This window comes from Leiobunum rupestre, chromosome 5 (assembly GCF_980474605.1).
Source record: "Leiobunum rupestre chromosome 5, qqLeiRupe1.1.hap1, whole genome shotgun sequence".
Lineage (NCBI taxonomy): Eukaryota > Metazoa > Arthropoda > Arachnida > Opiliones > Sclerosomatidae > Leiobunum > Leiobunum rupestre.
The window spans coordinates 65390541-65416193 of NC_143388.1; the positions used below are offsets into that span (position 1 = coordinate 65390541).

Genomic DNA, 25653 nt, shown 5'->3' on the forward strand with positions numbered 1-25653 from the left:
AAATCCTGTGCAAGGCTACGGTTTCTAATCGGCGGGCTGTCAGTAATTCGAAAAAGCTTTCTAGGCACTTATTTAATTTCAAAGGTTTTCCCGTTTCAATAATTTCCCATTCTACCTTGTGCAGTACTACCAGAGAAGAGATAGAACGTGGAAAGGTTTTAATTATTAAAATTAGTAAATTAAAACCAGAACTTTTGATTTGATTCCCAGAAAATTAAACAAAAATTAAAATATTAATTAATTTAATGTCCTCACAAACAGTTCCGAAAATTTTATTGTTAATTTCTGAGTCACGTAATATTTTTGGAAGAAATCTTGTGGTCCATTTTATGCAAAACATTATAAATTGCCTAATACGTCTACCGACACAATAAAATATCGAGATCGATCAAAATTTAGAGGTTTGCCGTCGTAGCGTAATAATCAGGAAACACCTGCAAGCTGGAAAATAAAATTCTTAGAAAATGAGGCATTTGAGGATCAAACCTATACTTAGTTGCAACTTGCAAGTTAAGAAAGGCAAAATATCTAGTACATTTGGGGAAAAGATACCAGCATAAATGTCCTGTAAATCCGCAGCTGGCATTTCAAATTTGGCCGGTTTACGGTTGAACAGAATTTCAAAATTTATAATTAAGAATTTATAAGTATACCCGCGTGCGATATATAGTTTTGGAAAATACCGTCTATCGCGTTATATTTCAAAGTGATAATTTATTAATTACATTGATAAGATTTTAAAACAGTTGTAATAAATTATTCCCTACAAGTGAAGCATACCTAAAAGAAATTCCGTTTTTCGAGTTTAGGGGAAATATAGAACAGCCCAGGTAGCAAAGCAACGTTGCAATTTGGTTAAATTTTGGTTATCTGGTTGAAATATCGTTATGAGTTATTTTTTCAACGTTCTACTAACGTTGAATTGTAGTTTATAAATTTAACTGTTTCGAACCAAATTTTCCAATAAACTTCTTAACGTTAAAATAACGTTGTTTTTAATAAATTTCGTCCAAGTTTATTTTTAGACGAAAATATAACGTTTCTTTTTGGTTTTGTTAAAAACTATTTTTTCATCAAGGATAAATAACCATGTAAACGTTCTTATAGAGTCTAATTCAACTATAAAGTTTCAAATTTTAACTTAGTACTTTAGTATATCGTTGTTAAAAATACTACAGCAAAACCTCTAAAACTTATTTTTGGTCTTACAATTTGTCATTTACCATATTTTCACCCGAATTAAGTTGCCTATTCGTAATTTATCCATCTATAGAAAAAAATTCATTTCATCCCCTAGCTCAAGCATAGCTCAAGTGATGTGTTATATTAATTAATTTTATTGTCTGGTATAGAAAGTGATTAAACACTTTTTGTACCCCGAAACGGGATTCTAGATGTTACAATTGTAATGCGCGTAGGAGTGTGGTGGCAAGCCCTTCATGCCACGCGCACGTGGACTAACAACTCCCTATACATGCGACCAATCGAAGTCGGCTGTGGCTCTGCCCAGGTAGAGATTATCTAAAGTGAAAGTAAAAGCAGTACCAAGGAGGATACACCTTGGCAGTACCTACGCATTTGTACTATAGGCAGTGGTAAAAGTATCGCGCCATTAGGCAATAAGCATTAGCACGGTCGGTTTTAAACAATTAATAGATAGTGCTGTAATTTGAATGAATATGGTAATTATAAGTATTATATATATTATAAAGTTAATGATAAGCTTATAAAACATTAATAGATATTTACTAAATGTCATTTGACAAGATCGCTTGGTATTTAATAATGGATTATCGTGACCCAGGCAATAGCAGTTAAGCCTTTGTATCACTTTCCAAAGTCTCATTTGCATTAACAAACTTTGTTTAAAAACTTTGATTTTATGAATTTATTCAAGCTATAAATCGGTTCACATTGTGTGCAATAAATTAACGTAGGTTCAATTTGTTTCCAATAAGTTAAAAATTTAGAAATGATACTTTTCATTTGAATGTTGAGTATTGAAATTGAGAAAAACTACATTTTTCTAAATCTTAAAAATGAATTATTATTACCAGGGCTATATTTACTGCTAATCTTGAAAAATATAGGCCATCGCAAATTCATATTATTAATTAAAAAGTTTAGCAATAGACAGTTGTGACAAACAAAATTCAAATATTTAGCTCTGATTACATGATTCTTGGTATGCGATACAGCGGGTGAGCAAAATACCAGTGTATTTAATGTGAAAATTTTAAATTCTGGGAGAAAATATAATTCCATTCCCAAATTGATGTCTCTACATGAGTTCACAATGTTTGCATTAAGTGATTTTAGGAAAAAAAATTAGAAATAATGCTTTTTAATTCAATGTTGAGAGTTGAAATTTTGAAAAATTCTACATTTTTCTTAACCTTAAAATATGGGATTATTTTAATTAGGGCTATATTTACTGCTTATCTTTAATACTATAGGCCATCAGAAATTCATATTATTAATTTAAAAGTTTAGCAATAGAGAGTTGTGATAAAAAATTCAAATATTTAGCTCTGATTACATATGATTCTTAGTATGTGTACAGTGGGTGAGCAAAATACCGCAGTCTGTATTTAAAGTAAAAATTTCAAAGTCTGGGGGAAAATATAATTCCATTCTCAAATTGATGTCTCTACATTAGCTCACCATGTTTGCATTCAGTTATTTTAGGTAAAAAAATTAGAAATAATGCTTTTTAATTCAATGTTGAGAGTTGAAATTTGGAAACATTCTACATTTTTCTTAACCCTAAAATATGGGATTATTTTCATTAGGGCTATATTTACTGCTAATCTTAAATACTATAGGCCATCACAAATTCATAATAAAAAGGTTTTGTAATAGTCAGCTGTGATAAATGAAAATCAATCTTCATCTGCAGTTTCTGTTTATATGGATAGAGAAATTTATATTGTTTAGTTAGTACTAAATAATTTTGAGGAATGTCATTATTGTTATATTTAGAATTTTTTTTTCTGTTGTCATTGAGTTAAGGTGATTTGTGTACCTTCAATAATGAAATAGATTTTGTAATACCATATGTTTATGCTTTTCAAAATTGGGATTTAAGATTATCTCCAAGTATTTTTTATTAATTTGAATAAGATTTAAATATTTAGGAAGTAACGACAAGTAAGACTAAACTTTTTTAAGATGTTTGACCAAACTGATGGAGATTTAAGATTAAAAATTGCAATAAATAGCGTGTATATTTTCCGCAAAAAGCGATTTGTGATATTTTAGAAACAAGTGAGATATTATATTAATATTTAAAATTCGTTAATTAAATGTTTAGTTTCAAATATTCTCGATTATTGGAAATACGATTTAAGTATTTTTAAATAACGTATATTCAAGTTTTAAGTAGATCCAATTTTTTATTTTCAAGAAAAGTGATTTGTGTTGATCTAATTAACTGATATTTTTTAGTAGTTCATATTGCATTGTAACCCAAAAGTTTTATAAAAAGTACAGTTCTTTCTTTTCTTAACTTAAATTTTTTCCAGTGTCTGTTTATATTTTTATGTGAGAGATACATTAAATAAAAATTGAGCCATTTCGGAGATCACGCCTGCTTTAATTAGTATGTAAAAGGCATACATTCTAGTATAAGAACGGCGTTATTTTAACTCCTAAAATACGTTGATTTACAGTTGGTTTCAATTAGAGCACTAACGTTATGGTAGTTTATTGAACGTTTAATAAACGGTTTTTTGTATAACGTTTTATTTACGTTGCACAAGTAACGTTACTATTAGAAAAATACTAACGTTAACTAGACGTATTTCTAACGGTTTTTTTATAGTATAAATCACCGGACATGATCTACGTTATTAAAACGTTTGATTTCCTACTATTTATCAACGGTTTTAAAACGGTTTTCTAACCACATTTTGCTACCTGGGAGGTAATTCCGAGATTGCCACGTTGACGTACATAAACGTGCAATTTGATCATTGTTTAGAAAGAATAATATTTACTAAAAATACGCTAAAGAGAAGCTTTGAATAATAACTTTATTGATCACTTTGAAATTTACGAAACATACATTTCTAACTCGGATAAATATAACACGCGTAGGAACCTTAAGGAATTCAACAGAAAATACGATAAATTTGAAATTCCCGCCACCTTTATACCGGAAATTCGTACTAGTATCTTTACTCCAAATATTAGATATTTGGCCCTTCTTAACCTGCAACGGACTATACGAACCTAATGACACTCATAATGTCCTTTCCTCTTGCAAGAAAGTATCAGAATTTGAATAAATATCTAAAAATCGAAAGTATTGAAAAATATATCAAAAACGTGATAAGGCTATCCGCAAGCAAAAGTAGCGCCACAAAGTGGAACCTACATGAACTAAGTTGGAGGGGAACACGAGTAGACCCGAAGCGCTTATCAGCTTATTTAAATTGCACAATTGCCAAATTTACTTCGTTAATCCTTTAGTTTCTTAGAGTTACGCGAATGTAGACATTACATTATAAACAAATGGACGTTTAAATTAAGAGGACCTGATGTAAGAAAATCAATAGGTGTGTCAAGCCTTTAAAAATTGTGCTGAAAAAAGACTTACTAGTGTAACTTTTGGAATACGGAAGGATAATTGAGATGCCTTTTAATAATTAATTACATTTTTGCCATTTGTTATAACCATAGGACAAAATTTATCATAATATAGATAGATACCTGTATTTTCATAATGTGGAATGCCAATTTTTTTATTTAATAGATTTAAATGGAAATATTTAGGGGTTCATGACCGTCTTAAAATTTTACGTGTCTTCGAATGGAGCAGCCGTTTCGTTTCCACCACATTCACTATTTTTGACGCGCCACATTTCGAAACTTTTGGTTGCGATTAGAAGGCGCATGAGTTTATCCGAATGGTAAACTAGCGTGATCTATTAATAATCAATAAAATTAACCAGCTAGAGTTATACCCAAGGCACTCTACCCAAAGCACTCCACCCAAGGCCCAAGTCATCAAGCCACTTTCATTGCCTTTAAATCGTTTGGCCCGGTAAAGAAAAATGTTGGCTGTCCTTGTTTTTTGAGCGAAGCGAGCGTAGCTCTCTTAGCAGCGAGTTCTGCTTTAGTACCATTCGACCGAAATCCCATTCGACCGAAGGCGGTTTTTGAGGTGTCCCATGCGACCGAATTCCGCCGAAACGTGCGGTTTTTATGTATCCCATTCAACCGAACGCTGCTATATAAATTGGCTTTTGCTATGTTTTCAACCTAAACTAACCTTACCTAACCTAACCTAAACATGGATCTTCGATAGTACATACCTTATAAATAAGAGAGAGAGAGAGAGAGAGAGAGAGAGAGAGAGAGAGGGTAGAGGGGGGCACTCGGCGGGGATAGGAGCGAGTTGTACGGGAACGTTTTGTAGAGAAGTGGAGGGGGAAGGCGGCTCTGATAATTCGCAGAATTTTATTTTACTTGATTTTGGACATTCGCCTCTTTGGTTACCTTATCTATTGAGAAATTCGTAGAAGGGGAGTTGTTTTTCGGATCTATTTTTTTTTAAATGTCGCGTGGTCGCGCTGTTGTTTGTTTTAAAACGTCACCCGGTTTGTTTTCCTCTCTTGAGTTCCTTGCACCCGTCCCGAGCGAAGTCGGGTATTAAAACCAGTTTAATGATAAAATTTCATAAGTTAAACATACGTAGTATCATAATTGGTGGAGTCAATTATAATGTGAAGAAAAAATTATTTTAAAACCGTTTCTTTCCTCTACTGTTTCAATTTTAATAACGATTTTGATTCTGGTAAAGGCAATGGTGGGCACTTTTTTCTAAAGAATCGATCAGCTCGCGTATCGCACGCGCTCGTTAGTGTAATATCAGCTCGTGCTCGCCAAATTTTGAGCGTTAAACATTTTTGGTTCTCTCTATACACTTTTTTTGGAGTATGATATTTTTGCTCACATAGTTTCCGTTTTGCGGTCTTTTAAAACCGCTCAATTTCGTTCAAAACAACAAAAACCGCTAAAAATGAGATTAGCCCATTACTTGATCTCCGTAGCTCTTCCTTTTAGTAAAAGTGTAGAATAGTTGGATCTCAATAACATAAATGAGTTCTTGAAAATAAAGATAATTTTGAAAACCCGATATAACACCGCCCGCAGTTATGGACCAAGTTCTTTTATAACTATTTGAAACCTCTCACTATGGAGAGGGAGAAAGTTGGTTCCATGTATCAATAGCTGGGGTGGCGGAGTGGTTAGCCCTTTCGCCTCGTAGCGAGACTGGATGAAATATTGGCGTTGAGTTTCCAAGTTCTCTCCACTGATTGAAAGGGTTTTCACCTGAGTTCTAATGGTTTCCACTTCCATAAAAAGTTTTTAGTGTAGGGAGCTGTTGGCTCGCGTGTCATGAATGGATTTCCACCAGCCTTCTACGCATTGTAACCCGGCCACCGAAATTAATGGCAATTTTATTAGTTAGATGACTTTGGCCTAAGGTGGTGCCTTGGGTTATTATAATTTAAAACCCCTGAACTTACTCCTAAACCGATGAGAGCGGCCCATATCGTAGATCCGAGACGATATCCCAGATGGTCGATGAAACTACCACCCAATAGTTCGCCACATGATACTCTAAATATATCAAAGAAACATATTTGACCAAATTCCTATTAAATCAATATTATAATATCAAATAGATCGGTCATGGTGGCTAAAATCGCGTATCTCAATTACCGAAATTTTTTCAAACGCGGATGAAACTCCAAAGATATTGACTATCTCGGTAGGGTCAAGAAGCAATATAAATTAAAAAAAGCGATGATATTAAATAGATCAGTCATGGCGGCTGAAGTATCGTATCTCAATTAGCGCCATCTCTCGAAACGTGGACGAAGCTCCCTGGGGTCCCGAGTGATGTTTTTCATGCCGCTGTGTTGACCCCATAGACCATTTGACCCCTATCTCCATTATCAGGTAACAATAACGGCTGTTGCATGAGAGCGTTGCTAATTTCTATAACAATATGAAATGCCGTGCGCATACGTACCCGATGTCACTGAATCCAATGTAAGAAGCTGAAATAACAGCTCCTGCCATCGCCGATGAAGCGCAGTTCTTCCTGTAAAATATCACGTTCTATATAAATAAAAATATGACCCTTCATACAACGATTAAATTCCAAAATAAATTGTACCTAATTTTAAAGTTCAGTACCGTGCAGAAATTGTTAATTTCTAATAGCATATGTATCATAATTACTCTAGTAAGTATGCCTCTGTATAACATTCCCAATTTCCCTTCGAAAAAGAATTCAATGAGACCAAAATTCCCACGGAACATACAGCTACGTAGGCCCCAAAAATGAAATTCCTAAAATCCTTGTGCAATTGAAAAGGTTACCATGGAAACAAAAACTCTTGATCGCCAGGCACGAGCTAAACTATAGAATGTGAAAGCTAGGAGCAACAAACACAGCACCCTACACAAAGAGAACGCAACCCGTCAAAAGTCGTGCATTTTCTTGTGTACAGTTTTTATTGGTTAGACGCTTTTGCGCCTGCTGCCGTCGAAATGGAAAAATTTGGAAATTGTCTTCCCCCGCCCGTAAAACGTTCAGCGTAAAGGCTCGTCCAATCAAATTTGTACACAACACTACGTTAGCGTGTTTAAAGACTAGATGCGTTCTCCTAGTGTTTGTTGCTCCTAGGCAGTGTTCAGCGATATCTAGATACCAGATATCTAGATACGGATCTAGCTACGTTTTTAGGTACTTTTATTAGGTACAAGATACAATTGTGGGTAAAAGATACTAACTTTTTTCAGGCGAACACAGATAAATAAAAACTCTTACACATACTTTTTTTCCGTATCTGTTTGCAAAGAATGTATCTTATGTGTCTAAATTATTGCCCTTTGGTATCTATCTTTTTTTGAGGGGCTATATCTGCGACGTTAATTATCTGTATCTTTCTTGTTTTGGTAGTTATATTTTAATACATCGATAAAAAGATATACCAGCTACAAAGAGTGAAAACGAACGTCATCATGTTTTTAGTTTGAATAAGAATTATCTGGGTTTCTTTCAGGCATCTCTCCGGGGGGAATGTCTACCTCCCGGGCGTTAAGAGCTTGCCAATGGACATCACGTTTGTAGCGCAAGAGTCAACTCAAGGGCGGACAGGCGCCTGTTTCGTGAAGTGGGTACTGTAGGCTTGCGGCCCCCCAAAAAACACTTTTCAAGCGGTCCCCAGTCCAACTAAAGGGTAATTTTTTGTCGAGGCCCCGTGAGATAACGCTCACCAGCCCACCGGCCCAATCCACCCCTGGTCAGACTTTAAAAGAAACACCTACTCTTAACATGACGGACATCGTCGTTTGCCGTCATGAATGTAATTTAATTAGTATTTCGCATAAATGTGTCGGTACTATTAATACGGAAAGTATGGGGACTACCGCTGAGTTCAGTGTTTCTCCATCTTTCCGCTACTATCCTATCCTAAAGGAAGACGACGAAGCAGTCGACGATATGACGTAGGGGAAGTAAGGTCGGCGCTAGGGCATGGCGACAAAGGCGGGGCCAGCATAAATACGTCAAGGGGGGTGGACGAAGTCTGAACCCAGAACCCCCCTGGTCTACGCCACTTGCCCGCACTTAGCGACATGTTTTGGGATCCCGCAGTTAGCGACACTTATTGGTATCCCGCACTTAGCGGGGGTTTCTGGTTCCCCCCGTACTTATCGGCACTTATTGGTGCGCCCCCTCTTTTTGCCTTAAATTTTGTTGAGAGAAGGGGCCCCTTCTCACTACTTAGTGCCCCACACTCTCTAAGTCCGGCCTAAGGGGGGGAAGTTGGACTTCACTTCACACAAATCTACCTATTCTGAATCTACCTATCGGTCGATTTAACGTCTTGAGTTAGCTTTGTTGATATTCGGTCTATGCCTGCTCTTCTTTGAAATGTTCTGTTAAATTTCGTGTATCTTTTATCTTTTACCTAGATACCAAATCGCTGAACACTGCTCCTAGGTGACAGCCAGAAACGGTATTTCAAAATCCACTTAACTGTCATATGTTTTCCTTCATAAAGTTTATGACGCGTTTTACGTCACTGAGTTGGAAGTGGCGTAATTTACGTTGTATCTCCTGATTATGTTACTTGCTGTTATAGACGTATTTATCCGATATGACTTAACTATGTTAACTTAACAAACAACAATTTGAGAGGGGAGCGCGCGCGAAGGGGATTTTTGCTGTCGTAGGCGGGGCCAAAGCCGTAAGAGTGTTCTTACCATACGCGATACGGCATGATAAGCATTCCCAATAGAGGTATGGATTCCTGTTCTACTGTTAGTTTTTTAAAACGTTAAAAATATTATTGGCATGGTCGTTATAGATGTATCGGAAGTCTTATATAATACATTTCTGTGGTAAGTTCGTTGTTCGTATTTTATTTAAAATAGCAATTTTCAGATTTTTCAACACAAGAAAATGAATTTTATAACTAACACCACTAAACTTGCACCAATTTTATTTAAAGAATTTGCCGCATACGGCTCTAATCGTAAGTAACATAACAGTTATAGGTATTACACGTTACATTATCTGAAAGCTAAATCTTTATGATCGTCTATATATTAATCCTTCACCGGATCCAAAATACACGCAGTAAATGTTCAATCATAGACTTACTTATCATAAAAATTGCAGTTAGAAGGCCCCACGATGACGTAATTTACCCCGGGTCGAAAATGTCTCTGAACAGCTCTGCTTAGTAAATTATTTTAATAATAATGAGCTAGGCTAATACCCAAGGCACAACCTTGGGCCTAAGTCATCAAGCGACATTTAAAGCCATTAACACTAACTATTACCGTTAACCTCAACAAGTTTTTATGGGAAACCGAGGCCTAATAAAAATTTAACTTACAATAATTGTAGTTTTCCAAGCAAGAACGACGAAATGGAAAGGGCGGCAAGACCAACGCCGGACAGTGACAGCGCCAGCAGGAGCACGGGAAGCTGACTGGGAGCATTCATTAAATTAATTAAAATTCATACCTCCATTTTAAAATATAATTCCAGGCCAATTCAAATCGAAAGTAAAACTAAAGTTTTATAAAAAATGTCGAACAAAAGTCTCATAAAACCAGTTTTAAAAATACGAATCTCTAAAACAGTTTTGGTTTGCAATTTAAATGATACACGAATCCAAATGTTTGAGCTTCTATAGGAAATAGCCAAGATCGCACAGTCCATTTTGACAATCGTTGACCCAAAAAAAATTGGTCATTTGCTATCTCTAAATCCGTAATTTCAAGAATTGTATACGATAATCACTAGTTCGTCTGAAAAGGCCCAAATTTCTTTGCTCAAACACATTCGATATAACGGGTGGGCCGGATTGTTAGAAGCTGTTTTAGAGAGATTGGGCTTAGCAATTTATGTTTCCCAATAATTGGCAAAATACGAAACTCTTTCCATATTGGCTTGACCTGGAACAAGTAACTTTTACGCGATCATGGAGAAAACGCACGGAGAAGAACTCTTTTTTAAAGCTCTACCAGTCTTTTAATGCTAACAAAAATATATGAATACTCAAAGAGAATGACTTTGTTGAAACAATTTGCGGGTATCATGATCCAAATTTCTCCCCGGCACCGAGAGGAAAGACGTCAATTTTAGGGAGGCAACTAGATACCTGCTGATATGATTTTTCTTAGGGGGAACGAGCTTTCTCTTTGATTGGAAGCCACGCTTAAGATCGTCATTTCACCCGGAATGTAAATAAATACGTTTTTGAAGCTAAACTCCCACAAACAGAGAAGCATCGCAAAATTCTTTATAAATTTAGGAGATTTAATTCTGTCTAGTATCTACGTCACAAATTCTTTACCCGGCTTTCACTCATTGCGGGATGGGTACTTCAACAATTCTTCTCCTCACTATTTCCTCCATGACATTAATAGCGTGTAGAGATTCACCTCCAATTTGAGGGTAGGCCAGGAAAAGGACCGAACAGAAAGATTCCAGACAACAAGAAGCCATATGACGTGAACAACACCATGTTGTATCTTTCCTGCAAAGAAAATACATTTGTAATATTCAGGAATCCATACCTCTACTTGGAATGTTATCCGGCCGTATCGCGTATGGTAAGATCACTGTGACGGCTTTGGCCCCGCCTACGAGAGAAAACGTACCCTCTGAGCGCGCTCCCCTCTCACGTTTTTGTTTGTTAAGTTAACATAGTTTATTTTTATATAATAACATAGTGACGTCAAAAAAACCGTCAGCCACATCGAGACGAAAATCTGCCGCGATAAGCATTCCAAGTAGAGGTATGGAGGACTGTAATACTTCATACCTCTCATGGTTAAAATGACCATAACAATTGTTTTTATGAAAATATATCAACTGGCTTATCAAGTTTTCACGTATTCGACGCAAACAAAATCAGTGCTGTGTCTAACTTCCTGGTAAACTCCTAAATTTTTATATAGACCAAGGCTTATTGAAAAATAAAATGAATTCTAAAAAAATTACGCTTAATAATGGTTAACTATTGGAACATAAATCTAAGTATCATAAAAAAATGTTTATTTTGTCAAAATACTTTCAAATTGGAGACGAAAAACGTTTCATCAAAATTTTTGGCCTTCAACGTTACCCGGTCAATAGGGACTTTCCCAGCATGACGTATATAATACGTCACCCACGCTCTTTCCAATTGGAAAAAAAAAGATTACCAGCATGGCGGCTATAGCCAAAGGTACTGCGTGACGTCATGCTGCCAAGTCCCTACAAAGAGAAAAACAAAATTGTTTTGTGCCAGCAGAAGCTGATGTATAGTGCTTTGTCCATGTGGACAAAGATTAGAACATCATTAATTAAGTCGTATCAATTGGGCATTACTTTCACTGACCACGTACCTATATACTTGGGGGCTTGAAAAGCCTTTACTGAAGCGAAGTGCTGGGCCATAAGGGTAAAATTGTTTGATCTGTTAGAAGTAGAAAGCGAAGGATCTTCGTTTCAAATCCTACCTGAGAGCAACAGTCAAGCAAGTCGAAATACGTGACTTTTGAAAGAAATTCTAAATAAAAATTACTGAGTATTTTTAGTCTGACTCATTGCTTAATTTTTATAGTTGCTTTAACCCTCATTTTAGAACTTCAATTTACATGAATCTACTTAACCCATGAATATCGAACCCTATCATAAGGCACGGTCTACTGCGAGAGAACGTGGGGCGGAGCCTATTTCGGCGCCACACGACGAGTGATTAGCTTTTTTAATCCAATAAGAACGAATTCGGAAATGATGTCATTTCACGAGAGCAGAATAGCCGCGAAATGACTGCTCACGGACGGTTCGCGTTATTTTGTTAAAAATAAGGTTTAAAGTTATAAATATTTCTAGAATAGAAATACAAAATGAAGGATTGTAACTCCGATCTTTAGAAAGCGAATCTATCTGTGAGGTTTTAAACAATTTAAACATACAAACTATCTCTGAAAATATAAAAGCTAAGCCTCGGTGATTCTTTGGTAGAAAACCTGAGTCATTGTTTGCCATATTATTATTAAATAATAAATGCTGTAGACGCATTCACATATTGCCTACAGGGAAATATGCAAAAATGGGCGAAATCCACCCGACGTACCTTCCTATTTAATAATGTTGGAGGTAGATGGCAACACTATAAAGTTTATGAAAAATAAACTTTTTTAAAAAGTTATTAATTACTAAATTATAGTACTTTAAATTCTTATTAAAAATATATAATTTTTGTAATTTAAATTAACAATTAAATTTAACAGTAGTTAACACTCCGCTATAGATGACACTATAATACAATTTTAAACTATCCAATCAGGGAAGAGAATTTGGTATTTTAAATCTCGACAAAACCGTTCTCCACTAAAAACTGAAAACTTTCAAGCAATCGTTGAAATTCAAAATTATGACGTCATGTTGCTATCAGAGCACCATCTACTAACAAATAACGCCATCACCACGTTACCTCGGATGAATTTTACCCCTTTATAGTCGTCTTTGCCCGTTAAAAATTGTAAATCGATCTATATTATAACTTTATAATAATAAAAACTATTCTAATAATAATAAAATAATAATAATATTAAATAAATACATGAATCTATTTAATTAAATAGATTAAAGATAAATACAGCCAAAAGGAACCATAGCGCGCCATTTTAGGAACTAACGCTTCGACTGCTTATAAATAACAGCTGAGTTCTACTTTGACTACGTCAGTATAAATTGGCTCCGCCCCCGCGTCGCCGGAGGGTATTCCAGTTGAATTTTCATGGGCTCAATAGATTCATGAATTATTTGATTTTTATTGTAATCTAATATACATGAATAAAGATGAGTGTTTGTTTATATATATAAGTTTATATAGTTTTAACTTAACATTCCGTATATACTTATCTCCACCACTCTCCCCCTATTCAGCTTTCTGTTGCTATGCAACTCGTTTTGAAATTTTTAATATTTAGGCTTAGTTTCTCTATTCGGTGTTATAGTCGCCAGCCAGATTTCCCGCACCGTACTGATGAGTCCCAAATAGGACGAAACCGGTCTACCGTTGGAATTTCTGGCTATTTAATTTAGTTTAATTTAGTTTTTCACTCGAAGATCTATTTGGTCCGAGTTTCGCGTCTTTTTGTTCGCTCGAAGACCTATCGGTACGAGCTATTAGTAAGTTTTTAAATTTCTTCAAATTTGTAGGGTTTAGCTTTATTATCCCTTTTCATAATGGACTTATCTACTTATTCGCTAATTATATAATCCTTTACAATGCAGGCCATAGGTGGTTCCTTTTAACTTAACATTGCGTATATATAAGTTTGTCCGCTATAGGAATCTACAGTTTTCAACTTAGGTCGACCACATTTGGTGTATTATCTCATGGTACACTGACTGTGGTTTTCGACGGTTACGGTCTTCAAAACAATTTTAATTAATTGAATTAATTTAATAATTAGGTATATCCACTTTGATCTTAGCCAAAATACCGAGTTTCTTAATTCGGAGTTTCGTCACTGGCGCTTTTTCGTTGGTTATACCAATAGCCATATTTCCCGGGGAATCCCGGGTACCCTAGCTAGTTATTATATAAATCTAAAAACTTATTTTTCTCAAAATTGGAATTTTTTAAATCGAAATCGATTTAAAGTTTTCTTGAGGAAGTGGTGATCACAAATTGGATACCGTTCAAATTAGTTTAATGTTAATTAATTTTTTTGTAGAATTTTCGTCAATTCTTTTTTGGTTTTAATATAATAAATTTTTAGCGATGCTGAATAAATTTATTTACTTTTAATCTTACTTACTAACAGCATGCTTTAATAATACATACCGTCTTATCTGCGATGAAACCCCAGACAGGGTAAGTGAGACACTGAAGTCCGTTTGTTACCAAGATTACACCTCCAACAGAAGCCGGAGTCAAATCAAACTACAAAAATTAAAGAAATGGGCATGCTTGTCTCAGATTGTTCGATTTGGTTAAGCAAAATAGCTGTTTCGTAAAGTGCAAAGAAATTCAAATAATACCAGAAGTGTATATATTTCTTACGCACGAGTATCCACTTAAAGATTCTAAACCATATAAATAAAACTCAGGGAGAATGAATATGTCGAGACTATCGACGGACCCGTTGAGGCCCTAAACCCGTCACGCTAAGGGGGGGAGGAAAAAAAGGAGGATGTCTTATTTTTTTCGTCCTCGCAACAGCGTTAATCGCGTCGAAAAACGTCATTTTTAAGAACTGATGAGATTGCAGTATTATTTAATTTTATTAAAGCGGAGGAGCATACCGGGGGGCCCCAATGGGTGGAATTGGAGAAACGCTAAAAATAATCTCGACATATTCATTCTCCCTGAGTATAAACAAATACATTCTTGGTAATAATAATAAGCTAGGCTAATACCCAGAACAGCCAGCGACTTTTAATGCCATTAAAACTGGTGGCTGGGTTAAGGCTAGTTCCCACTTGGCGAATTTTCGAGACGAATAAAATTTTCGCGCAACGAAAAAAGACGCGGTTTTTCGGGCGCTGGGGAAGCGGTTCTCACTTTAGCGCGAAAATTTAAAAACGCTGAAAACAACTCGCGCGGGTTTTTAGTAATGTTTAGGCCTAACATAAAACATCAGTTCAAAATGAACCAAATGGATGTTCCTGTTGATAATTTCAATAAATAAACGAATCTATTCGTGAGATAATTACCTTTACTTCAGTATCTTGGTCAAGTTGGCTGAGCCGCTTTTCTAACGACCTAGGCTTAATAAGTGACCGACGGGAGCGGAATAGATCGAGGGAACGCGTTTTCTGATTGGCTGAAGCTTTTTATCGCCAAGGTGTGGACGTCAAAAAATAGAACATTTGCTAGATACCGCGGAGACGCGACTTTAGCGGCGAATTGGAAAAAAAATCGCAAATTTTATTCACGAGCGTCAATTTTCAGCGCGAAAATTGTTTTTTTCGCTAAGTGGGAACTACGCTTTACAATGCGCATTAGATTTTATCGCGTGCGTAATTTATAGTCAAAGCGCGAATTTGTACACCACATCACGGCCCGAAATTTATCGCGCGTATTAATTTATCTAAGCCTGTCAAACGTTAAAATTACACTGCATAGGAATATGTGCTGGTTAATAAATCATTTTCCCAATGTAAAATTTTTATATTTTCCAGACGAAAACTAACGCCTGGTAGATGCTATAAGCGTTTAGAAGCCAGTAGCTTAAGGACTTTTTATGGTACGCAATTACAGATTTATTACGACGCCCAGATGTAGGTATTTTTCTCTAATTTGATAATAGCTCTACCTCAAAAGAGCGTCATGGTGGAATTTCCCCCGCCCCGAATGACGTCAGTTTTAACGAACCAATGGGATAAGATTTTTTTTCCAATATTTTAAAAGCCTTTAACACTAAAAATTACATTCACTTTTAGGCTGTCGGCAGCGATTTACAAATATTAGTGGCGTCACTAAGGTGGGTCTCACACGATGATTTAAAATGTGTCAAAAATTATTTACATTTATAACTAAGCCGTTACTAGCCAAATTTTTAAAATAACAGCCGTTAAATCGAGGCTAATAGTAATACCACAAGTGGATCATTCCCTCTAAGAAGACAAATTCCAGGGTAGGTACATTTGTTCGAATTTCAATCGTCCGAACGTTTTAACAAATGTTCGAATTTCCATCGTCCGAACGGTGGAACCAAGAGGGTTCGAAAAAAATAGAAGTACAAAACTTTAATCATTTGCTTTTCACAAAATATTTTCCGGAGTAATTTTAGTAAATGCGTTCACCCCTATGAACCAAAAACGTTTGATTGTCACATTCTCTGACGGACTGCCGTCTATCCCCTGACGACATACTAAATCTGGCAGAAAAAATGAATTTTCCTTCCATTTCTGAATTATAAATTGAGAGAGCGCCTAGCTCGCTTCGCTCGCTATTGAAAGGGGGCACCAAAATTAACTTGGGCCTGGGGCCCCATAAAGTCTTAATCCGGCCCTGTGGACAACTTGTTTGTTTCATTCGTCTGAATCGGTATCATCACTTCTCCGAATTCTGTCGCTAAATTAGTATTTCTTATTGCTGTTTTTTTTGGTCCGGATTTTTTTTAATGCAAGAATTAAAAATAAAAAACTACATTGTAAATATCGTTGTTTGTTCAAGATATAGTTAGTGGGAATTGCGTTGAATGTTGTGGATATTTTAGGTTAGGTTAGGTTAGATTCACGTTAATGTTACTATTTTCTTATATTAACAATATTTAAAAAAATGTTAAGTTAAAAGGAACCACCTATGGACTGCATTGTAAAGGATGACGAGCGTGGCGCTGAACTCATACAGTTTTATTATATCGCCTTCAATGCAAAAACTATTCTTAAACTAATATTCCGCAAGGGGAGCTCAACTCCTACAGATATCTTTTGGTCGTAGGTTAACATAGAAACTTCTACGAATAGGTTGGCCACTATAGCGCGAGATCAAAGTTGGCCGTGCTTAAACACACTAGAGTGACGGGGTTTATGTGAAGGCTGGCAGTAAAGTAGGATACGTGAAGAATAATTAGTAAATGGATAAAATGTACTAAAAACCATTATTGTTAATAAACAAAATATTTATACGAACTAGTACGCAGGTTGCAGTGCCAATGATTTACGAAATAGAAGCAAGGCGCGCCCTAGCAAGTTGTAAAAAAAGAGGCAGGGCGTGCCCTGGCAAAATGGAAAAACCAAGGCGGGGCGAGGCCCTTACTTTGAAAAAAGCACAGGGGCGGCGCCCTGTCCCGACTACACCATTGTTTACGGGCGGGGGGAAGACAATTTCCGAATTTTTCCCTTCCGACGGCGGCAGCAGGAGCTAAAGCGTCTAACCAATGAAAACTGTACTCAAGAAATTGCACGACTTTTGGCGGGCTGCGTTCACCTTGTGTGGGGTGCTGTGTTTGTTGCTGCTAGGTTCCTTTCGTCAGCTGCCTAGATTTTCTATAAAGGCTGACGTCAACGACCACGGTGTTGCGCGGATGCGCGCTAGAGATTACACTATCTCATCTCTCTCAAGTCGTTGGTATTTAAAAATCGAAATGGAGACGTATATAGTTAAGATTAGTTAGAAGAACTTTTAGCGAGCCTTTTACGCGGTAAAAGTGAGAAGATGTTTTTATTAATTGCAGCAGGGCCAGGGTTAAATATAATATTTAAAACTCAGTATGGATTCCTGTTAAAAGTGTATATGATTTATAAAAAGAATAATTATTAAAATAGTTGTGCCCACTTTAATTTCTCAATCCAATTCTCTACTGTGTATAAAGGTCTTGCAATATCGTAGTAATTCATAGTTAATAAGTTTTAAAACTTGTTGAGGTTAACGGTAATAGTTAGTGTAGGGATCTGTTGGCTCGAACGCGTGGCATGCAGGGCTTGTCACCACCCTCCTACGCATTGTCACCCGGCCTCCTGAATTAATGGCTTCAAAAGTCGCTTGATGACTTAAGCCTAAGGTGGTGCCTTGGGTATTAGCCTAGCCTAGCTGAAACAAATCGGAAACCGAAAAAGTAGATTTGGCACTACCTTTTATTCATTAGGATACAGTAATTATAAGAATTAGTTATAAACTGTATTAGCGTTTTACAAAGAACAAAAAACATTTCCGAGCGGAATCGGAAGAGTATATAATAAGGGTTAAATTTTGGAGCGGAATCGGAAGGGTGTATTTAAAGAGCTAAAGGTTGGAACGGAATCGGGATAAATTATAAAACGCCCAAAATTTGGAAGCGGAATCGGCAGTGTCTTAAAGAGTCTCGAAGCGGAATCGGAAAAGTGTTTTAAGACGGTCATGTTTCGGAACCGAATCGGAGGCATATTTATTATTTAACTCGGTGTTTCAGAAACGGATAGGAACTGTACGAGTGGATTTGCTCTCTGCAGATCTCAGACTCTCGGACTCGGCCCGAGGATCTTCTAAATGTAGCCGAGAAACCGACAATCATACGTGCTTATGAAAAACATTAATATTGCCTTAATTTGAAGAGTTAAAATTTATTTTCCCGCGCATCCTCCTTGGTTTCTATTAGGGGTTATTGATTAACTTTGTGTTTTAAGTTCTCCTTGGTCGGGCTCTAAATAAAGTTTAAGTGTTTTGTATTTTTTTATGTAGTTGAAACTAAACAAACTTCGTAATTTAGGCCAACACAAAAATATTTTAATTGAATCTTTTCAAACAAAGAAAAGCATAATTAGAACATTGAATTTTTGGCTTTCATATTTCACCCGAGGGGCAATTCTAACTTTTTTCTCTCACGCTCACGAAACAGCAGGTATTAGTATCCCTAATTGCCTATGTCTTCTATTTTTCAATGCGGCCTGCAATTTTGGCCTATTTTCCCACCGTAAAATTCGTTATTTATTTTTGCAAACGATTTTTTCAACTGTTGCTTCAGCCCGAGAGAGTTTTTTTTAACTCTAGTTCGATCCTACAATCAACCCTAAATGAACTAGAGTAGGTGGTTAAATAAACCCCTCTCTGACTGTCTTGCCCCCCTGTTGAAAAATGCTGCCAGATCCAGGCATAGAAAATTCTCAGCTTTGGCAGTATAAAGATAAACCATAGACAAACAAGTTATAAGTCCAGTCGCGGTAGCACAAACTCTATAATCGGCGATGGATGATCTTTTATTTAAACGCCTATAGCGAACAATCCTAACATAGTGAGTGGCTTAAAGGTATTTGACGTAATAACAATTACATTCGTTTGGAACAGTGTCGCTCCTGATGGAGCTCCGCAGTACTAATGTAGTATATTGGATATACCAAATTAATGGTGAAGCTACGTACTATATGCCTATGATGTACATTTCACATTTCACTAGACAGTTAAAGGAGAAATGTCACCAAAACCAAAATTGACGAGGCTTTTTTCAGAAAGATAGAAAATATATTAATAATTATGTCCCTGAAATTTTATAGTTATTGGAAAAGTATTTAAAAAGTCACTCTACTTTTTCCGCAAACGACATCAAACGGCTCCAAAAATTTCAAAAATCGCGGTTGAACCTACGTGCAGCGCCAAAAGAATGAAGCGGCAAAAATTTGAGAAAGGGCGGCGTGTAAGGAATATTAAAAACACGATTAACTACAATCTACCAATATAACTAGGTTAAAAAGCCAAGGGGAATGTCGTAGCAGACGACAGTTCCGACCGAAAAACCATAAAACCGGGGAAAAATATTTCGTTCACGAGATGGCGCTGCAGGTAGGTTTAACCAAGCGGTTCTGAGATTCTCGAGTCGGGGAGGATAAAACACGAAATTTGGTTGCTTATAATAGATCAAATACTGGAAATATTAACATGAAATTTTTTGTATAGAGTAGTAGGACTCCGTAGCTTTGGCCATGGCCGCCATTGTGGGCGCGAATTTTTTATGAATAGGAAAAAGCATGGGTGACGTCATGTGACGTAGCACTGCCATTACTCTTTAACCATTTTCGGACGTTCTCTATCCATTTAAATGGTTTTTAACCAATTTTAGGGTGGTGACAGTTCTCCTTTAAGTATTTAAAAACAAACTATACGGATTACTTAAAATAAAATTTAAAATGCTAATGTCGGCAATGATGGTGCCCACCTGTTAATACGAAACAAAGTCTATTGATACTTTAGTATAGCTATTAACTATGTGATATTTTTGGGCGAGTCAAATATTGTTACCGTTGAATGACTAGCCGTATCTTATCACTATACACATACAGATTTATTTGAGCGGTTGATTGATAAGCAGGTGATAACGGAGCGTGACTTTGTTGAGAGGATTTCTAGCGCTGCTTCCAGCCTACACTTCGCATCGTCCTAATTTAGTCATTCTTGGTGTAGTACCTTATTGTACTCTATCTCATAAAAAAGATCACCTCTATTATAACATTTTTCGTTATTAAAATAAATTAATAAAGAATTAATAAATAAATTAAGAAAAATAGTACGGAGACTTATACCTCATATATTGGCTGCGTTCAGTAACTCTAAAAAAGCTCAGCGCTGAACTCAACGATCAGCGGTTTTTTACTTAACGGTTTTTGGACTTCCGGTTCTGACGTCACGTTGCCCGTCAGTTGAGCAACGAAGTCATCGGCTGTACGAGCAGGTTTTTCCTTTGCTAGATGCAGACGCCACAACAGACGATATTTACAACAAGCGTAAAAAGCGTTCAACCAGATCTTACGTCACGTTAGCTACGGTCTCAACGAAAATAATTTTTCAGATACTTCGTTGAGAGTTAAGCCCAGTTCACACTATACAATTAATTGGGCCACTTAATTGAAACCAACTAATTGTAAGCAAGAAAATTGTACAGTGTGAACAGAAAAAGTAGGAACAATGGTTACAATTTTTCTGTTCACACTATTCAATTTTCTTGCTTACAATTAGTTGGTTTCAATTAAGTGGCCCAATTAATTGTATAGTGTGAACTGGGCTTTACTGCATTATCAGTTGCAGGTTAGGAAAGGAAAGACATGTAGTGCATTTGGCAGAAAGATACTAAATCGAATTTCTGGTAAATCGGCGGCCGGAATTTCAAATTTAGTCAATTTACGGTTGAATTTCTAAGTATACCTGCAAGCGTTGTATAATTTTAGAAAATACTGTCAATGCCGTTATAGTTCTAAGTGATAATTAATCAATTAACATAGATAAGATTTAAAAACCGTTGTAATAATTAAATTTTACAAGTGAGGCATACTTAACAGAATTCCGTTTGGCGCGTTCAGGGTAAGTATAGAACGGGTAATGCCGAGATTACCACTTTGCGATTTGATGGTTGTTTATGAGCGTAATACTAAAAATACGCTATTATTAAGCTTCAAAATAATATTTTAAATATTTATTAATCACTTTGAAATTTATGCAATAGACCTTTCTAAAATGGATTAATATAACACGCGTAGGAACCTTTAGATATTCAACAGAGAATAGGCGAAATTCGAAATTCCCTCCGCTGGTTACCGGAAATTCGTGAATCTTCTTTTCATTTTATGTTTTATATATTTATGTGTTTCAAGTAATAAACAATAACACTATGTTCCTGGCAGCATCTAGAGGATGTTCTTGGTTTCTGTTTAACTCTTTTATAATTTATAAACACCGTTAAAAAATTTTAATCATGAAAAAAATATTATACTATTAGTTAAATATTAACCTACATTCGGTTTAATTCAATGCTTTTTTAAATTTATTTAAAAAGAATTGTTTTTTTGTGGATTTTTCCTATCTAACTAACGTTAAATTTTGGTCGTAGCGAAAGCCTGGTGGGAAAATATATTCACGGTTAATTCAGGCGATTGACGGGGCCGCTAAAGCGCGGTACGCGCGATCGAAGTTGGCCGTGATAGTGCCTACCGATTGAGATATCAATCGCCTTTGTACCACTAACGTACCGCAAGCAATCGTGTGTACGGCAGCTGGTCAAAAAAATATTTAGTGGCACACTTATTCTTAACTTCTGGGCATAACAAATATTTAGGGTCACACTTATTTTTTACGCGCCTGTTCATACGTTATTTCAGGCAGGCTTTCAATGGAATGCAAATATAGTTTCAGTGCGTAAAGAATTCAGGTATGACGCGAAATGGCTAATTTACTCATTTAAAATTAACTTTTTTCAACGCGACTGCAACCTAAGCTGGAATGGGCCTAGAAGTAACAAAACTTGTGGTTTTTGATCAAATCTTACTTACCTTCTTACTGTCGTACGACGTGCGTAAAAAGGGCGTTAAAAGTGCGTAAAACGTTGAGTGTTACACTTATTGTTACTTCTGGGAATACGCTGAAAGCTCGGCGCGAACGGCCTTGAAAAATGCGAGAGGGAAACTGGCGTTTAGAACTCAATGGACACGCGGATTTACAATGTCGGAAGTTGCGGGGTCCGTATACGCTGTCTAAAAAAACCTTACTTAGAATTAAAATTAAGGAACGTAATTGCCAATCTAGGTTATATGGAAACCTTAGCTATTCAAAAATGTAACTCTCATGGAAATCGAACTTAAATTAAGGAACGTTATGTAGACTTTTAGGCGAAAATATAAAACCGTGAAAATTGGGGTCCCGTAAATTAACCCGAAAACTATACTTAAATTTAATATTTACTGATATAACCGAAGTTGTAGTTCAAATGAATCCAAACCTAACCAATAATATTTTTTTAACGTTATCGGACTTAATTTGAAATAAAATATCTACCACACAAAGCGAAACCACCAAAAATAGTAAATTGGGTATTTGCCCAACTTCTCGGGCTCCGATCCCAAAATTACGAAAATCCCGTCGAGGCTATAAAAGTGCCCATCGATTGAGACACCAATCGCCTTTGTACTACTAACGTACCGCGAGCTATCGTGTGTACGGCAGCGGCGGCGGCGGCGGTTACACAGTAGGTGATCGTAATACACACAAATCCCTAAGGATTGTGTGTAAAAAGGGAAGAATTCTTGTTCGGAATTCGTACTTTCGAAATTCGCAACGAACGGTTCGTTACGAACCACGTGCCGACGTGCCGTAAACCGCGAGGGTTTATTTCTAACATCTTTTCCGATTGCCACGACTTGCCGCTAGGTGGCGAGGGGAACAGGTATTTTTCATTTCAGAGGAAGAAAATCGTCCCTAAGCAAAGCTAATAATTTGTCCATGTTGTACACATTCGCGGTTTTAAATGGATTCTGCACTCGTAAAACATTATATACTTCTGATAGAATATATTTACTTACTATTTATTTAGTAAATACAGTTTTCTACATCAAGCGGCGGAGGAATACAGATTATTCACTGCACAAAAGTAATACTAAGAAAAGCGCGTCTTAATGCCAATCAGTATAAAAGCTTTTGCAAAATATCATTTGAACAAGACGGGGTGGCCGAGTGGTTAAGGCGATGGACTGCTAATCCATTGGGCATTGCCCGCGTGGGTTCGAATCCCATCTCCGTCGTTGAAATATTTTAGTTATATCTTAATTTTAACTGTCTGACAATTGAACTATATTTAATAAGTTTACATTAACGTTACCTTACCTCTAACACCAATTACCTTAAAAATTATTATATGTTGAAAAAGTACTTAAATTTAAAAAACAAAAAACGATAATAGCATGTTTAATTGTTTATACAACTTTAGGTTGGATTACGTAATTTCCGTTTAGAGCACGTAAGTCGGATTTGCTTTCTCCCAACTTTTTCCTCTTTCATCCTTATTGCAATGGAGCGCCATCTAGGTAACCTACTAATTGACCTTTTAAATTACATAACTTAAAAAATATATTCCGTAAATACTTGTTTATTATTTTTAGATATAATAGTAAATAAAGGTTATTAAATAATTTCCTTAATTATTTTACTTCCCTATTGTTTATATATTTTTAACGAGCTTTTATTTATCATTGATAGAGGGCGCTATCAACCTAAAATCACCCTCCTTCACCCAGGTGTAGGTGGAGAAGTTTCACCTTTTGTGGGACATTCATTTGTATTACTGATATATTATTCAGAAATTATCCAACCACGCCTACATTTTTCTAAGTGCCCACAAATCGATTTTTAAGTTAAGTGGGTCCCCAAGCAAGTTCATCTACATTCTGGAAATTTTTTATAAGTCTAAACAAGAATGTATTTATTTATTCTCAGATAGAATGAATAGAGTAATGGCAGTGCTACGTCACACGACGTCACCCATGATTTTTCCTATTTATAAAAAATTCGCGCCCACAATGGCGGCCATGGCCAAAGCTACGTAGTGCTACTACTCTATATGTCGAGACGATCGACGGACACGTTGAGGCCCTAACCCCCTCACGCTAGGGGGGGGGGGAGGAGAAAAAGGAGGTGGTCTTATATTTTTGCGTCCTCGCAGCAACGTTAATCGCGTCGGAAAACGTAATTTTTAAGAACCAATGAGATTGCAGTTTTATTTGATTTTATTAAAGCGGAGGAGCATACCGGAGGGCACAACGGGTGGAATTAGAGAAACGCGAAAAATAATCTCAACATATTCATTCTCCCTGAGAATAAATAAATACATTCTTGGTCTAAGCAAATGCTAATAAAAGAAAATATTATCCTAAAATCTTGGAGTTAATGAATCAAACCTCCTAAAAGACGAATAGCTCTGGTATTACGCAAGGTTTTTTTAAATGGAAAAATATTTGTAAATTTGAAATTATACGGAACTAATTGAAATATTTTGGATAAAAACGAAAATTGAAATGCTCTTTTGAAAAACACCAACTAATGCAAAGTGGTATAAGTCTAGTTACCTGGTTTTGGAACTCTAAGATAACAACCAGGAAGCCTTAACGTTATCATGGTTTAATTTATTTCATAAACTTGCTAAACAGTCACTCTCCTTTTTTAAAAATATTATTTTATATTTTAAATAAATCGATTCCCAAACTCACTGTGTCTGAACATTTTGCTAAACCAATTTACGTCTTCTGTTGAATAATCTTATCTATTTTTTTTTTAAACGTCGCCCGGTTTGTTTTCCTCTCTCGAGTTACTATCGCCCGTCCCGACCTTTACACTTTTTTAACGGGTTAGTGTGAAATTCGTAGAAGGGGAGTTAGTGTGAAAGAAAGGGACTTCATAGAAGGGGAGGTTTAGTTGCGATTTTTAAGTAGTTCAGGACTTTTTGCTACAGCGTGTTAAGTGTGTTACGTTTTTGCTACAGCGTTTACCTTTCATACAAATCAGATCTAATTCATAAAAACAAAGACCCCGGGCGAAGCCGGGTATTAAAGCTAGTAGGCCTATCTATGTAAATTAGTATTAAAAGCTTTAAAATATAGCGAGTGTTAAAACATGGGAATTTCTAAGTCAAAAACGGGGGAAAGGGGATTTTTCGTTTAATGAAAGAGGGAAATATTAGATATCAAATGTGGAAGTCCTGACGACGAAACAGATGACGTTTCGACGTAGGGAAAGGGGGTATTCCCAATATGGGGGTATTCCCAATATGGGGGTATTCCCAATATGGGGGAACAAAATTTTCGCCCACCAGTGGCGTACCGAGGGGCTGTGGCGCCCGGTTCAAAATTTTTAAACGGCACCTCCGATGTATGCCATT

The 25653-nt window shown here is 36.2% G+C and overlaps 1 protein-coding gene and 1 non-coding gene across 8 annotated transcripts in view; one reads left to right on the top strand and one right to left on the bottom strand.

The window, feature by feature from the left end:
• Positions 1–256: 256 nt before the first annotated feature.
• The window catches only part of LOC149945615 (MFS-type transporter SLC18B1-like), a 74714-nt gene continuing 49317 nt past the window's right edge, over positions 257–25653 (bottom strand). For 2 of the 7 annotated variants that reach the window (XR_016481009.1, XR_016481008.1), the window contains exons 9-15: positions 14385–14483; positions 10981–11075; positions 9927–10022; positions 7046–7117; positions 6537–6630; positions 4714–4928; positions 4617–4639 (exon numbers count right to left, since the gene is read on the bottom strand). Coding sequence is in view for 2 of the 7 variants with exons in the window: in XM_090175723.1 (XP_090031849.1) it covers positions 4800–4928; positions 6537–6630; positions 7046–7117; positions 9927–10022; positions 10981–11075; positions 14385–14483 (585 nt within the window). In the remaining 5 variants the exon portion in view is untranslated. Of the gene's footprint in view, positions 442–4233; positions 4294–4611; positions 4640–4679; positions 4929–6536; positions 6631–7045; positions 7118–9926; positions 10023–10980; positions 11076–14384; positions 14484–25653 lie in introns of those variants that run through there. The other 5 variants (XM_090175724.1, XR_016481005.1, XR_016481007.1 and 2 more) reach the window with 5 other exon arrangements.
• TRNAS-GCU (transfer RNA serine (anticodon GCU)) lies at positions 23443–23524 on the top strand. The gene has a single exon. It is a non-coding gene; the product is annotated as a tRNA-Ser (tRNA).